This window comes from Cottoperca gobio, chromosome 24 (assembly GCF_900634415.1).
Source record: "Cottoperca gobio chromosome 24, fCotGob3.1, whole genome shotgun sequence".
NCBI classification, from domain to species: Eukaryota; Metazoa; Chordata; class Actinopteri; order Perciformes; family Bovichtidae; genus Cottoperca; species Cottoperca gobio.
This window is the reverse complement of record NC_041378.1, coordinates 5,784,395-5,800,162: the sequence shown is the minus strand read 5'-3', so window position 1 is coordinate 5,800,162 and position 15,768 is coordinate 5,784,395. Positions and strand designations below refer to the sequence as shown.

At 40.2% G+C, this 15,768-nt stretch overlaps 1 protein-coding gene across 1 annotated transcript in view; it reads left to right on the top strand.

Annotated features, from left to right (window-relative positions):
• Positions 1-14,419: 14,419 nt before the first annotated feature.
• kcnk3a (potassium channel, subfamily K, member 3a) overlaps positions 14,420-15,768 on the top strand; it is a 29,708-nt gene continuing 28,359 nt past the window's right edge. The window contains 1 exon segment of the mRNA XM_029425380.1: positions 14,420-14,777. Coding sequence (XP_029281240.1) covers positions 14,495-14,777 — 283 coding nt within the window. The 5' untranslated portion in view covers positions 14,420-14,494.

Genomic DNA, 15,768 nt, shown 5'->3' with positions numbered 1-15,768 from the left:
ATCCTTGACCTGAAAACATTGCCAAATGCACCGAGGGCATGTTGAGCTTCAAAATCTATTTTTTTTTTAATCTACCAGAATGTAATAATGACATATGGAAATATAATCCATTCCAATCTTCTAATAGTTTTTAATAGTTTCAAAGAATACTCAAACATTTAAATAATATGCTACATATGTGACTTTTTCATACAAATGTATCAAACTTTAAAGCCGCTGTATGTAACTTGAACTCTGAATGCCCGTACACAGCTTCCCCCGAAGGAGCAGTGTCACATATACGTTATATTCTGCATCTGCTCGTTCCATCATCTAGTACATCATGCTTCCATGCGTATCCAATAATAAAACAACTTTTAATGTTGCACTTCTGCATCAAATAATGTGTTAATCATGATTTTAGTTGCATTTTGTCCCCGTATACGGTACATTTTGTGGCCCTAATACAGTTTAATGGGTTTGAAGAATGCTAAGCTACATGTTGTGTTATTTTCTCTTTGGTGATTCTGTTATGGAAAACTATGTTGAAATAATTGACCAGATTTAAAGCGTAACTGACTGACCTTTGCATTTGTTGAAAAAAAGAAAGAAAGCTAAGCTAATTTACATAATTCAGGAAAAATACACAAAATGAGTAGAACAACTAACCATTAAGTAAACGCAATAAAAACAGAGAAATACATGAAAAACAATATGCGGGAAAATAAGTTCATTAACAAAAGAATATGAACATTTCCATTCTATTCATATTTTCTATTCTCTAATGCATGTGTTTATTTATTTGCTGTATAGTCCAGAATAAGTCCATTATTAATTGGAAGACGCATAACAAACACATGACGTTGAACATTTATTTTATCGACAGCTAGGTAAAGCAGGTTCACAGTCTTCGATCTGAGTCCGGTGCGCTGAAATGAATTAGGCATCACTGTTGGAACAATTCAAAGCCCCCAGAGCAACACTTGAAGTGATGTACAGCGGTTTGAACACAGGCTGAAACACGAGTTATGAATAACACATTGGGGAGGAGCAATAGGTGTGCTTAAAGAAGTCATCAGCTGACAGTAATAGGCACTTCTTCCCCGTGAGATTTACTGTAGGCGCTTGTAAGTTTGCAATGAATTATTCATTCAACAATCCTCAGCACATTATATTGAAAGCTTCCATCTCCTCACACACATCTGTCACCTGTCAACAAGGATTTACTGTAGAGCTGAACATCTGTCTGCTTTTGTTGTTGTCCTGAAATAATGAGCACCTTTCAAAACTTTTGATATACACTCACCCACAACTGGAGTATATAATAATGCTGCCCACCTACTGGCTTTGTGTATATGTTGATGTCTTTCACTGTTTTTGACACTTATGGAGCTCTTGATATAAGGATTCACAGCTGTACATGTTTCGGACACGTGCAACGTTTTGTTTTGGATCAGCACAAATCTGACCTGTGTGTTTTATAAATATATTTAGCAAGCGGCTTACAGCTTCACAACGAAACTGTATTCCTGCTAATGATGCTATGAATATGCTGAGGTGTCATTTGACAGTTAAAAAAAGACAAAGCTGTGTGTGTTGCCAACGTTGCTCTTTTATAACTGTGATAATTTACAAGGTGTCCTTTAAAAGTTTGCCTCCTTGTTCCTCTGTCTAATTGGAATATGAGTCAAAAAGTACAGATTGTTCTTGTGTTTTTATCCTTTGTAATGTTTCAACACATATAAACCTCACACTGGTCAAGTGATAAGCGCTTGTCTTGTTCATTGAGTTTTTTAGTTTAGTTTTTAGTTCATTAAAACTTATTATTCAGTTGATTTATTATTATATAAAAATATATATATTATTATAATTTCCAACTTATGATATGCTTTCTATGAATTCAATTTCATCTTATTTTATTTTTATTTTCATTTCTATTATGAAAGGTGATTGTTAGGCTGACCATGAGCGGTCCAGACCATAAGCAAGAAGGCAGAGACAGGAGAACAAGCAAAACACAAACGTGGGCATTTATTTACAGATATATATATTCTTGTAAATATATATATATATATAATATATATATTATTAGTAAGATATATATATATATATATATTATATATATATATATATATATATATATATATATATTATATATATCAACATAAATATATATATATATATATATATAATTATCTATATCTTTACACATATATTATATATATATTATATATATATAAATATATATCTTGTAAATATATATATATAATCTTATACTATATATAAATTCTCTATTCATATATATATATACACATATATATATCTCTATCTTAACTATATATATAAAATATACTATATATATATATTATACTTTTAATATTATATATATATATATATATATCTTGTAAATAATAATATATATTATAATATATTACTATATATTATATATTTATATATTATATTATAATATAATAGATATAAATATATATCTTGTACAATATATATATATATATACAATATATATACTATATAAATGATATATATATATATATATATATATCTTGTAAATATATATATAAGATATATATATATATATTTATATTATATTACAAGATATATATATATCTTAATATAATATATATATTTACAAGATTATAATATATATATATAACAAGATTATATATATATATATTTACAAGATATATATATATATATTTACAAGATATATATATATATATATTTACAAAGATTCTATATCTCTCTCTTTCCCCGCTCTCTCTCTCTCTCTCGCTTTCCCCGCTCGCTCTCTCTCTCTATTCCCGCTGTCTCTCTCTCTTCTCTATTCTCTCCGCCATTCTCTCTCTCTCCCCGCCTCTCTCTCTCTCTCTCCCTCTCCTCTCTCTCTCTTCCCCCGCTCTCTCTCTCTCTCTCTTTCCCAGCTCTCTTTCTCTCTCTATCGCTCTCCCTCTTTCCCCGCTTTTCTCTCGCTTCTCTCCCGCTTTTCTACGCCTCTCTTCCGCCTCTCTATTGTCTAATTCTCTCTCTCTACTCTCTCTCTCTTCCCCGCTCTCTCTCTCTCTCTCTCTCTATCTTCTCCCTCTTGTCCCTCTCTCTCCTCTCTCTCCCTCTCACTATCTCTTCTCTCTATCTCATATTCTCATTTACCCGCTCATATCTCTATCCTCTCTCTCTCTCTTCTATATCGATCTTTCCAAGCTCTCTCTCTATCTCATCTATCTCTCTCATCTATCTCTCTCTCTTGTACCTATATATCTCTCTCTATACATCTTGTAAATATAATATATAATCTATATTATATTTACACGATATATTATATATATGATCTATATATCTTTACAAGCTTCTATCTCTCTCATCTCTCTCTCTCATCTATCTCTCTATAATCATAGATATCTATCTCGATACTTTCCAAGATCTATCTCTCCCTCTCTCTCTATTCTCTACTCCTCATTCTCCCCTGCTATCTCTAATCTAACTCTCTATATATATCTCTCTCTCCTCTTTCGATACTTATCTCATCGCTCTCTCTCTATCTTTACAAGATATATATATATATAATCTATTATCTTGTCCCGCATATATCTCTCTCTCTCCGATATCTATATATATATATAATATATATATATATATTTACATATTACAAGATATATATATATATACATTTACAAGATATATATATTTATTTACATATTTACAAGATCCATCCATCCATCCATCGTCTACCGCTTATCTGGGATCGGGTCGCGGGGGCAGCAGCTCCAGTAATGAACCCCAATCTTCCCTTCTCCGGGCCACATCCTCCAGCTCCGACTGGGGGATCCTGAGGCGTTCCCAGGCCAGTGAGGAGATATAATCTCTCCACCGAGTCCTGGGTCTACCCCGGGGTCTCCTCCCAGCTGGACGTGCCTGGAACACCTCCCTAGGGAGGCGCCCAGGTGGCATCCTTACTAGATGCCCGACCCACCTCAACTGGCTCCTTTCAACGTAAAGGAGCAGCGGCTCTACTCCGAGTCTCTCACGGATGGCTGAGCTTCTCACCCTATCTCTAAGGGAGACGCCAGCCACCCATCTGAGAAAACCCATTTCGGCCGCTTGTACCCGTGATCTCGTTCTTTCGGTCATGACCCAGCCTTCATGACCATAGGTGAGGGTAGGAACGAAGATCGACCGGTATATTGAGAGCTTTGCCTTCTGGCTCAGCTCTCTTTTCGTCACAACAGTGCGGTAAAGTGACTGTAATACCGCCCCCGCTGCTCCGATTCTCCGGCCAATCTCTCGCTCCATTGTTCCCTCACTCGCGAACAAGACCCTGAGGTACTTGAACTCCTTCACTTGGGGTAATGGATCATTCCCTACCCGGAGTAAGCAATCCACCGGTTTCCTGCTGAGAGCCATGGCCTCAGATTTGGAGGTGCTGATCCTCATCCCAACCACTGCACACATAAGGACCACATCATCTGCAAAGAGCAGCGATGAGATCCTCAGGTCACCGAACTGCAACCCCTCTCCTCCACGACTACGCCTCGATATCCTATCCATGAAAATCACGAACAGGATTGGTGATAAAGCGCAGCCCTGGCGGAGGCCAACATTCCACGGGAAACGAGTCCGACTTACTGCCGAGTATCCGCACACAACTCTCGCTTTGGGCGTACAGGGATTGGATGGTCCTCAAAAGTGACCCCCTCACCCCATACTCCAGCAGCACCTCTCACAGTATCATCCGGGGGACCCGGTCATACGCCTTCTCCAGATCCACAAAACACATGTAGACCGGATGGGCGTACTCCCAGGCCCCCTCCAGGATCCTTGCAAGAGTAAAGAGTTGGTCTGTTGTTCCACGACCAGGACGGAATCCGCATTGTTCCTCTTCAATCAGAGGTTCGACTACCGGCCGAACCCTCCTTTCCAGTACCTTGGAGTAGACTTTACCAGGGAGGCTGAGAAGTGTGATACCCCTGTAGTTGGCATACACTCTCTGGTCCCCCTTTTTAAATAGGGGAACCACCACCCCGGTCTGCCAACCCCTAGGTACTGTCCCAGACTTCCACGCAATGTTGACGAGGCGTGTCAACCAAGACAGCCCCTCCCAACACCCAAAGCCTTCAGCATTTCTGGACGGATCTCATCAACCCCTGCGGCTTTGTCACTGTGGAGTTGTTTGACTACCTCAGTGACTTCCATCAGGGAAATTGACGATGATCCCCCATCAGCTTCCAGCTCTGCCTCTACCATAGAGGGCGTGTTCAGGAGTTCCTCAAAGTGCTCCTTCCAGCGGCCGATAACCTTCTCAGTTGAAGTCAGCAGGGTCCCACCCTTGCTGTACACAGCTTGGATGGTTCCTCGCTTCCCCCTCCTGAGTTGCCGGATGGTTTTCCAGAAGCACCTTGGTGCCGACCGAAAGTCCTTCTCCATAGCTTCTCCGAACTTCTCCCACACCCGCTGCTTTGCCTCTGACACGGCAGAAGCTGCCGCCCTTCTAGTCCTTCGATAACCTGCAACTGTTTCCGGAGTCCTCCCGGATAACATAACCCGGAAGGACTCCTTCTTCAGTCGGACGGCTTCCCTGACCACCGGGGTCCACCACGGTGTTCGAGGGTTACCGCTCCTTGAGGCACCTAAGACCTTGAGACCACAGCTCATCACCGCAGCTTCAGCAATAGAGGTTTTGAACATCGCCCACTCAGGTTCAATGCCCCCAACCTCCACAGGGATGGCTGAAAAGCTCCGCCGGAGGTGTGAGTTAAAGATCCCCAGGACAGGGGCTTCCTCCAGACGTTCCCAGTTCACCCGCACTACCCGTTTGGGTTTACCAGGTCTGTCCAGAGTCTTCCCCCACCCCTTGATCCAACTCACCACCAGATGGTGATCAGTCGACAGCTCCGCCCCTCTCTTCACCCGAGTGTCCAAAACATGCGGCCTCAGATCAGATGATACGATTACGAAATCGATCATTGACCTTTGGCCTAGGGTGCTCTGGTACCACGTGCACTTATGAGCATCCTTATGTTCAAACATGGTGTTTGTTATGGCCATTTCATGACTAGCACAGAAGTCCAACAACAAACGACCGTTCGGGTTTAGATCAGGGAGGCCCTTCCTCCCAATCACGCCTCTCCAGGTGTCTCCATCATTTACCACGTGTGCGTTGAAGTCTCCCAGCAAGACTACGGAGTCCCCTACTGGAGCCCCCTGCAGGGCTCCATTCAGGGTCTCCAAGAAGGCCGAATACTCAGAACTGCGGTTTGGGGCATAGGCACAAACAACAGACAGAGTTTTCCCCCCCATAACCCGAAGGCGTAGGGAGGCGACCCTCTCGTCCACCGGGATAAACTCCAACGTAGCGGCGCTCAGCCGGGGGCTAGTGAGTATCCCCACCCCGGCCCGACGCCTCACACCTTGGGCAACTCCGGAGAAGAATAGAGTCCAACCCCTATCCAGCAGTACGGTTCCAGAGCCAAGACTGTGCGTGTAGGTAAGCCCCACCAGATCCAACTGGTAGCGATCCACCTCCCGCACTAGTTTTGCAGCCCACTCATCTGGAGCCCAACGGCTGATGTGGGCCATTCTTTAAAAGGTGGTGAGAAACAGTTCAATGTCGTCTGCAGGAGATAGTGGCAACAGCTTAGGGTCACGATGTCGAGGTGGGTCCCGCTGACGACTAGGTGATCTATGCCTGGACAAGGGCATTTCCTCATCATCGACCTTCTCCTCATCATCCTCCTGCTCCTCCGTCATCTCAGTGACTTGGGCCTGTATTTGACGAAACTGGCCCTCCATTTCCCGCCATTTCAACTCCTGACGAGTTGATTCTTTCTCCTGCTGATTGTCTCTAGCTGCCTGGGCTAGCATGAGTGATCTCAACATTTCAGTCAGCTCCTTATCAGCTGCAACCCCATCATCTGGCTCCTCACTTTGTTTGTTCTTTTTTCCTTTGTTCTGGCTGACCATGAGCGGTCCAGACCATAAGCAAGGAGGCAGAGGCAGGAGAACAAGCAAACCACAAATGTGGGCATTTATTTACAAGATATATATCTTGTAAATATATATATATATATATATATATATATATATATATCTTATATATATATATATATATATATATATATATATATATATATATATATATATATATATATATATATATATATATATAATATATATATATATATATTACACATATATATAAATATATATCTTGTAAATATATATATATATATCTTATATATATATATAAATATATATGTAAATATATATATATAAGACATATATATATATATATATATATCTTGTAAATATATATATAAGATATATATATATATATATATATATATATATATATATATACACAGTGTCACAAACCAGTGGTCACAATTGACTGCATTCATGCCTGAGGCCATCCTACTCTTCCTCAATTTCCCAAAGAGCTGCCTTATATAGTCTTAACAGTTAGGTTGTACCAAACCCAGGGGTGTGAACTGATCTGTGTTTTCCACAGAACAGTTAGAGGCAAATCGAGAAATAATAAACATGAACTCTAAATATTCAACATAGATTCACTAATATAAACAATAATTATTGTGTAAAAAAAAATACTATGTGGCTACAAAATTTACTACGCATACATTTACCACTCCACCCCCCCCCCCCCCCACTTCATCCGGCGCTGTGGAACCCTCCCGGAACAATAAAAATGTGTTGTTTCCACAGGGACTCTTTTAGCCGCGGACCTTGGGAGTTGGAGACAGGAGAGAACAGGTAAGTGTCTTCCTTAAACAAATTAATACATGCGTCTGTGCATAATATGAACAACAAGTACTGGGATCACCTTCGTTACATCGTTTATTATTAAACGTTTTTTTTTGTATTGCATATGGTATGTTACACATGCAGTATACTGATTTATGACAGAATAAAAGGGAAAACATTTATTTATTTATTTATCTATCTATTTTGGGAATGTTCCCCAGCGCAGAACAGCAGGACACCACTTCTCTGCAGTGCACAGTGACAGTGTGGGACACATCTCTCCACACATGAATGTATCTGTGGAGGAGTTCTGGCCAGTGTCTGCAGCTGCAAACATTTTCAGCGCAGGATTAAATTCAATCATGCGGCCTGCCAACCCTGATCAGGAGTAGCATGTAACCTTTTTATTTTTTACACCTTGCAGCCACACTCAGTGTTCTTTTTCTTAGTACAGCTTCTTCAATCCTCTTTCTTATAAACCTGAATCTGGGATGAGTCAGCTTCTTTCCTGAAAGCAGAAGTGGCCTTCAAGGTTTTACTGGAATGAGGAACAAAACCTGACTGAGTACAGTATTATGTTCACTATATAACGTTAAATGTGATGTTTCTTTAATGTGACTTCTTGACATTTGGTGATGCAATTAAAGCCACTTCTGGTTTTACTTTAGTTTGTTTTAGCATTTAACAGAAATCACTTTTTGTTTTTGTTTGTTTGACAACAATGTCGCTTCTCTATTATTTAATTTCATATTCATTGTAAAAAATAAAGGAATATTATTTTGTGCTTGTCCCAGAGACACGTTGTGCAAGAGAAGCTACCACTGAGAGAGAATCATTGTCAACTTAAAATATCTCGTGAATGCAATGGAACTGACTGTACAATGTTTTCTGAAATTCAGCACAATGTTGGAAACAAGTGAGAAAATAAAACTATCAAAAATATTTAATGCTATACAGGAAAAGAAAGGACGGATTTTGCTTTAAATTCTCAACATATTTGTCATATATTTGGTATATAACATAACAAGGTAAAACTCAATTAACAAAAGGAAACGGGAGTGGAGCGTGTGTAAATATATTTATTTGTCTTTGATAGGAAGAAGAGGAAGGATGAAGGTGACAATTTGCTTAAAGCAGCAATTGATGTTTCCCTTCACTTCATCAACTTCTCAACAACGACATCTGTGTTTTGAAAAGACTTGTGATTTGAGTCAGTAGCTGTCTAATTTAAAATCTTATATAAAATACCTGAGAGACAGACAGAGACAGACAGACAGACAGAGAGACAGACAGAGAGACAGACAGAGAGACAGACAGAGAGACAAACAATCATACAGACAAACAATCAGAGAGACAAACAATCAGAGAGACAAAAAACAGAGAGACAAACAATCAGACAGACAAACAATCAGACAGACAACAGACAGACAAACAATCAGAGAGACAAACAATCAGAGAGACAAACAGAGAGACAACAATCAGAGAGACAAACAATCAGAGAGACAAACAATCGGAGAGACCGACACATAGACAGAAAGACACACAATCAAGCTCAGGTGGTATTCTAAAGAGCTGTTAATTTCCCTTTTAATGATATCTAAGTAAAGGAAATTAATCATACTTGCCTCTAATATCTAATTGCTTAATGAGCGGTTTTAATTTAATCATTTTACCACCCACATGCATTTAATTGTTGGCCTCCTTATTTGCTCACGATCTATAAATACATCCCTGGTATTATGTGCTAAATCAATAACTAAGAGCTAATATTCGACCTTTGTCACTTTGGGTTTAATGAAGGTCATGCTGTCAATGTTTATTGCGGATCTATGGGAAGAAAAGCTGGTGACAGGACGAATAATCATTGCTGAAATATTCATATAGAGACAAGTGTTATGTAATATCACAACAGCCATGTGACAGTGTTCATTAGAGTTGAGGCTGTTAATGCAGGCAGCAGGGATGACTTGTGAGACTGACTGAGGTCAGAAGTAGATGCATTCTTCTCACTGTACATAAAACAAGCATGTCCTTAGAGCAGCAGGGGACTAGTGGATGTTGATACAATTGAATCCATTTTGATAATCAATTAATCATTCAGGTATATGAGCAATAGACAATTTTCTGACAATTTATAATTGTAAGACACTTTTTGTTTTCCAATTGTTCACATTGAAGGCAAATGGCAAAATATAGCCTGTCAATACACAACTACCAACCATGGTTTGAGTATTTAGATTGGAAAAAACTGTAGACATTTGTATATTGCCTGCCAAAATAGGCGCTATCACGATTAGTAAATAGTGTAAATGATTGTGTAGGTTAAATCAGTAAAATGATTCATTCAAGTGATGTCATCTATAGTTTAACAAGTCAACAATTCTCCTAATTAGACGGAAAAATATTTGCAACCCAGATAAAGCTCATCAATTCAGAAAATTAGGCAATTTCATGCATAATGATTTTGGTTTGACCCAGTGACGCAACTCATGGTTTCAGGTTAGAGGTGAAGACACATGAACCAGAACTTTCTGACCAACCAGGTTACCACTCTTACTGCTCTCCACCTTTCCCAGCAACTTCTACATCACGTCACTGTCTGCCATCCGCACTTTCGGAAGAGCAGCGGCGCAGGTGTATCACGCTCACTGGGGTGCCGAAGCTAAAAGATACATTCACCTCTAATTGGAGGGTTGTTGGGAATAATTATCAAATGACAGCAGGAGCCGCGGCAGAGTCACGGACGTGGAGCAAATGATGGGAAAATTAAAGGCTTTAATTGAATGTCAGCGGGAACCTGCAGGCCACGTTGAACCTCATGTAATGAGATGAAGGCAGCTGTAGGGCTCCCCTCCCAGGATGCTTTGCTGGTAGGGAAGAGGCGGGGGTGCAGACTGGGGGGCCTTTGGGATGGCTCCTGTCTCCCTGGCATTGCCTTAATGATGTCCTCATATCATGGCATTATGTAATATGCTCTCCAGTAATGTTTAGTCAGCCCTACACACCCTAAGCCTCGCCAATGAGTGCAAGACATGACATGAAACTGTGTTTTTGATGTATACGTCTTTGTGTACATGTGCAAGTGTTCATTATGGATTCAGAGTTATTTTTGCCTGGATGGTCTCAAAACCAATGTGCATTATTTCTACTGGAGCTTTTTAGTTTGCCAAGTGAGTAGCCTACAAAAGAAAGTGAACTGTGACTTTGGTAACAGGAAATTCATAACAGAACACGTTGCGAAAGGTCTGACGGATTCCAAGAAACTTTAGTTATGCAGCGTTGTATTTTTTGGAAGTTTCCAATCTGAACACCGACTAGGTTCAAAGTATGTCAAAGCCCTGTGTGGCATTTGCAGCCTCAGCATAACCGCAGTAATGAGGAAGCCATGCCTGATCCCTTGCTCAAACCATGGGGGTCAGAAACCTGCCACCAGAAAATTGTGTCTGATGGGTCAGTGGCTGCAGGAAGTGCTCGCGCTCATAAGGATGTATTGGTGATTACGCAGTGGAAGATACGCAGAGAGCTGCCCGGCTTGCAGCTGAAGCCCTCCAGGTGCGCAGCTGAGACACTTTTATTAAAGACCCAGGACCAACCTGAGAAACACACACCGAACAGAGCACCATATTGAAAACATTTTTCACCACATTGGTGTTGTTGCCGGTTGGCTCGTTTCTCATGAGGTTAATATATTTGAGGGTGTCACTACTGTTAGCAGATTGTATCTGTAACAATTCAAAGTTGTGGGATGACAGTCTATATTTTTCTTATTGACAACAAATGAAAAGACCATAACCAAGACTTGGTTTTACAAACACGTATTGTCTGTGCAGCTAGATCTTGATTTATCTTCTTCCTCGGTGCCACAGAGATCCATCTTTGTCCAAAAACTATTAAAAACACATCAATGAGCCACACTGCGACACCTTCCTTCAATATGATGAACGTAGGAACTGTAATTTATTTTAAATCAATCCAACATATACTGATCATTTTGCTTATTTATGTGAACATTCTAAAAGGACATTTTATTGGAAGTGATTATAAAAAATAAATGTTTACTTATCCAATCAATAAAATGGTCAAAGCAGTCCATGTCAGCAGATCACTTGTAACCTTCTCCAGCAGTGGAACACAAGAGACAGAGGACACGAGGATACTCAGACATTGTATGCTGCGCGACCGAGATCTGTATACTACTAACACTCTGGCGATGAGTGGCTGAAAGACCGGAGTAGATATACTGTGAGGGGATGAGATGATTGAAGACAGGTGAGCAGATTGGAGCCAGTGTGTTGTGAGTGATCAGCTGCTGGAGTCAGGCCACGCCCATGCCACATACACACACACACAGAGACATGGAAAACACTAGGGACACGGGTGGAACCGTGACAATAATAGAGGAATAATCTTCTGTTCTCATAAAAGGTATGCTTATTTTTTATATATATATATATATTGTACCAAATCAAACAACCTTTGTAGACATGAGAAGTGATATACAGTAGATGTTATTTATAGTCTTTACCTTCCAAAGAGTTTTTTATGAAGGGCCAGTGTCATGGATTCATTGACATATTGATCAGGCTGATGCATGCAGCACTCCAGTTAGTGAAAGGAGGATTTATGCAGGCTCAGTCACAGTTGACTTGACTGACCTGGTTACTGAAGCCTGGGCTATTTTTGGCCTGGCTTACAGTGTGGAACGATTGGAGAGATTGGCCAGGATCTATCAGTCAAAGATAGAGCAGGTGAGGTGCAGTACAGATGTCAGCATATGTCACAGTTTGATAAAGCTACAGTTGTAGATATGTTTTAGGGTGTTTGATTCTTTTTTTTATCACTCAAAAGCAGAAAATAAAAGCATTTTGTTACCCATGAAGAAGAAGTACCTGACGTTTCAGTAGAGCAACATCAAATCTAATAATGTCTCTGGCCCTATGTGTGTTTGTGCAGAAGAAAGCATTTGTTTGGGAGGAAAAATCAGCAATAAGGAAGGAAAGAAAAGCAAAGAAAAGGGATTGCCTTGACCTCTTCAAAGTGTCCTTGCCAAAAAGTGTCTCCCACTGACGTGCAACGCATCAGGGAACCACCGACTGGAAACCGATGACACTGAAGGTCATTAAATTTGGCCCCAGTTAAGCTTTCACTTGACATTTTGTCTCTCTGCGTCAAATCATCATCATTATGTGTACCACACATAAACATACAATATTTAACGAGGTTTCTAACTTTTTTACAAGTTTTTTTTCATCCTCAAATTGAAAAATGGCTTCTGGTATTGCCTCAATGCACAGGGGAAAGATAAGGTCTAGGAGCCGACATTTGAGAGTTTGATAGGAGCGAAAGTAACAGCTGGATTCTGTCAAGCACCACTCAGACATGGGGAAGTTTCCTTTCATTGGAAAAAATACAATAACGAAACCCTTCTCACAGCAGTGAATGTGGGTGAATAACGGAGCTTTTTTACCCCCGGCTGCTCTGCTCAAGTAGCTCAGTGGTCACGAAATACAAAACTGCAGTAATCCCACATAGTCTCATCGGAATTTATATGACTTTACTCCAAAAAGCAAACAAGTTCATGTTATATCCACTGAAAAATGACCTCCGTTTCAGCTCTGTTCCTATGGTAGAAGGGTTTCTCAACTTTTGGGTCAAACAATTCCCTTTAGAAAGTGGTCAAAGTATGTATGGAGCTCAGAATGTATAGAAACAATGTTAAAAATATAGCAAATAAACTAAATGTAAGTATAATAATGCCCAGAATCACTGGGGTAAAGCAGGAGAGAGGAGTGGAGAGGGGGGGAGCGTACTCGGGCACGGTACGAATCAATCGTTGTGCCGCCTGTGTCTTGGCCAAAACGTTGCACTTGAAGACACCACGGATACTACAGCCAACTGCAAACTAGGATGTTCGTTCTGCGTCTGCGTGAGGTGAAATAACTCTCCTCACCAGCAGGCGGCGGTGAGACAAACAAAAAAGCAGCATTTGACAGTTTTATAGTGACTTCTAATCGAGAACATGTCTGATAAAAAGTTTCAAATGGCACTGGTGTTATGAGCAGAACAATAACTTCAGTCGTTTGTTTGCTCACCTCACTTTCGGTTATTCTTTCAAGCACGGATTCGCTTAAGATTCTCATGGACGGCCCGACATTGGCGACCGTCAGCTTGGTATGTCGGGGACTTAAAGACAAAGGTAAAGTTAAAGGTGAATGGACTCCACTCCATGTGGACAAAAAACATAAAAAAGAAGACATATCTTTCTGGCCTGTATTTTACTCATACTATTATTCCATTTTATTGTTGTAATTGTAAGGCTTGCAGTCAGTCTATCTATCTTTTAATCTTGCTCTGTGAACTATTTGGCTATTTTAAGGTGCTATAAATAAAGTTGAAACACCCAAATTAAGTAAAAGTGGCTAACAAATTGTACTTAAGTACAGCACTTGAGTATCACCGGACCACACCGTATTTTTTGCAATGAGAGTTAAACTGGGATTTACACAATATCTTTCTCTGTGATGGGAGGGAGGAGGGAGGGAGATATGGGTGGAGGATTCCTCTAGTGGGAGGGAAGGAGGTAAGGGAGGAGGCGTGGTGCTGAATGAACAGCTCCTCGGCTCATAAAGTAATCAGAGAGCTTCTCTGCTCTGCCAGAGCAGCACAGCCATGAGCCAGCCGAGCTCCCCGTCCTCCAGACCCGCGCTGACACTCCGCCCGTCCCCCTGACACGCACCGCACCAACATGAAGAGGCAAAACGTGAGGACCCTCGCCCTCATCATCTGCACCTTCACCTACCTGATAGTCGGAGCCACGATCTTCGACGTGCTGGAGTCCCGGAAAGAAACGACCCAGAAGAGGGAGCTGGTCCTGAGGAGAATGGATCTGCTCAATACCTTCAACCTGTCCATGGAGAACTTTGACGAGCTGGAGAAATTGGTGCTGGAGCTGAAGCCGCACAAAGCCGGCGTGCAGTGGAAAATCGCCGGCTCGTTTTATTTCGCCATCACTGTGATCACCACCATAGGTAGGAGAGCATCCCTGAGATCATGTCTGGGAACTTTGGCTTTTATTTTAACGCGACAAAAAAAAAAAGTTGATGTTTTGGGTTTTACGTCGGTTTCTTTTTAATTTGAGGAAAGATCCACGACTGTAAACGCATAATGAAACAAGGTGTAGGCCAGACATGCTGACACAGCAATCATGAAGGGACTATTGTAGCAAATATCACAAACATTTCAAATCAATACTTATAGGAACATTAGGCTATATGGTCCTTTGAGTAACACCACAGATTGATATTCAGCATTAAGTACAACAGGTGAAATGTAGTATCCCCTGCAACCAATAAGAATATGTAATTTTATTCAGATAAATATTTACGTGATTATTGGACATTCATGAAAGTAAAAGTACTGCATTATAAAATACCCCATTACAAGTAAAAGTCCTGCACTGAAAAAGTTTTATAAGCAAAATTTACCAAAATAAAAGCACTGAAATGGCAGCAGTGAGTGTTTTATTATTATATAGGCTATTATATTGTTTTAATGCACCTTTATGTGTAGCATTTTGCCTTTGTAGTTTCTCTCATTGGGTAGTTTAATCTATGTTGTTTTAAAAGTAACACTGACCTATAGTTTTGTGTAAAATCTGAATCTGAAACCACCACCTGTAGCTGTCAGATTAATGCATCAAAAATGTATAAAAAGAAAGTATAATGAAATGGAAATACTCAAATAAAGTACATGTAGCTCAGATACCTAGTACTGCAGCAGCTGAAGACATATACACATAGCACAATATGCTTATGATATCACAGATGGAAGAAAAACTATCAAATGCCATATTATTAATAAATCAGTATTTAAGTACAACAGGTGGACCATATATCCTCTAAAGCTGTATTTTTTTATAATATGATCCTTATTTTATATATAAAAAAGATTACACAATAAAGTCCTTGAACATATTTTTAAACCCAGACAGCAGAGAAGGTTAAAAATATCCTAGATGAG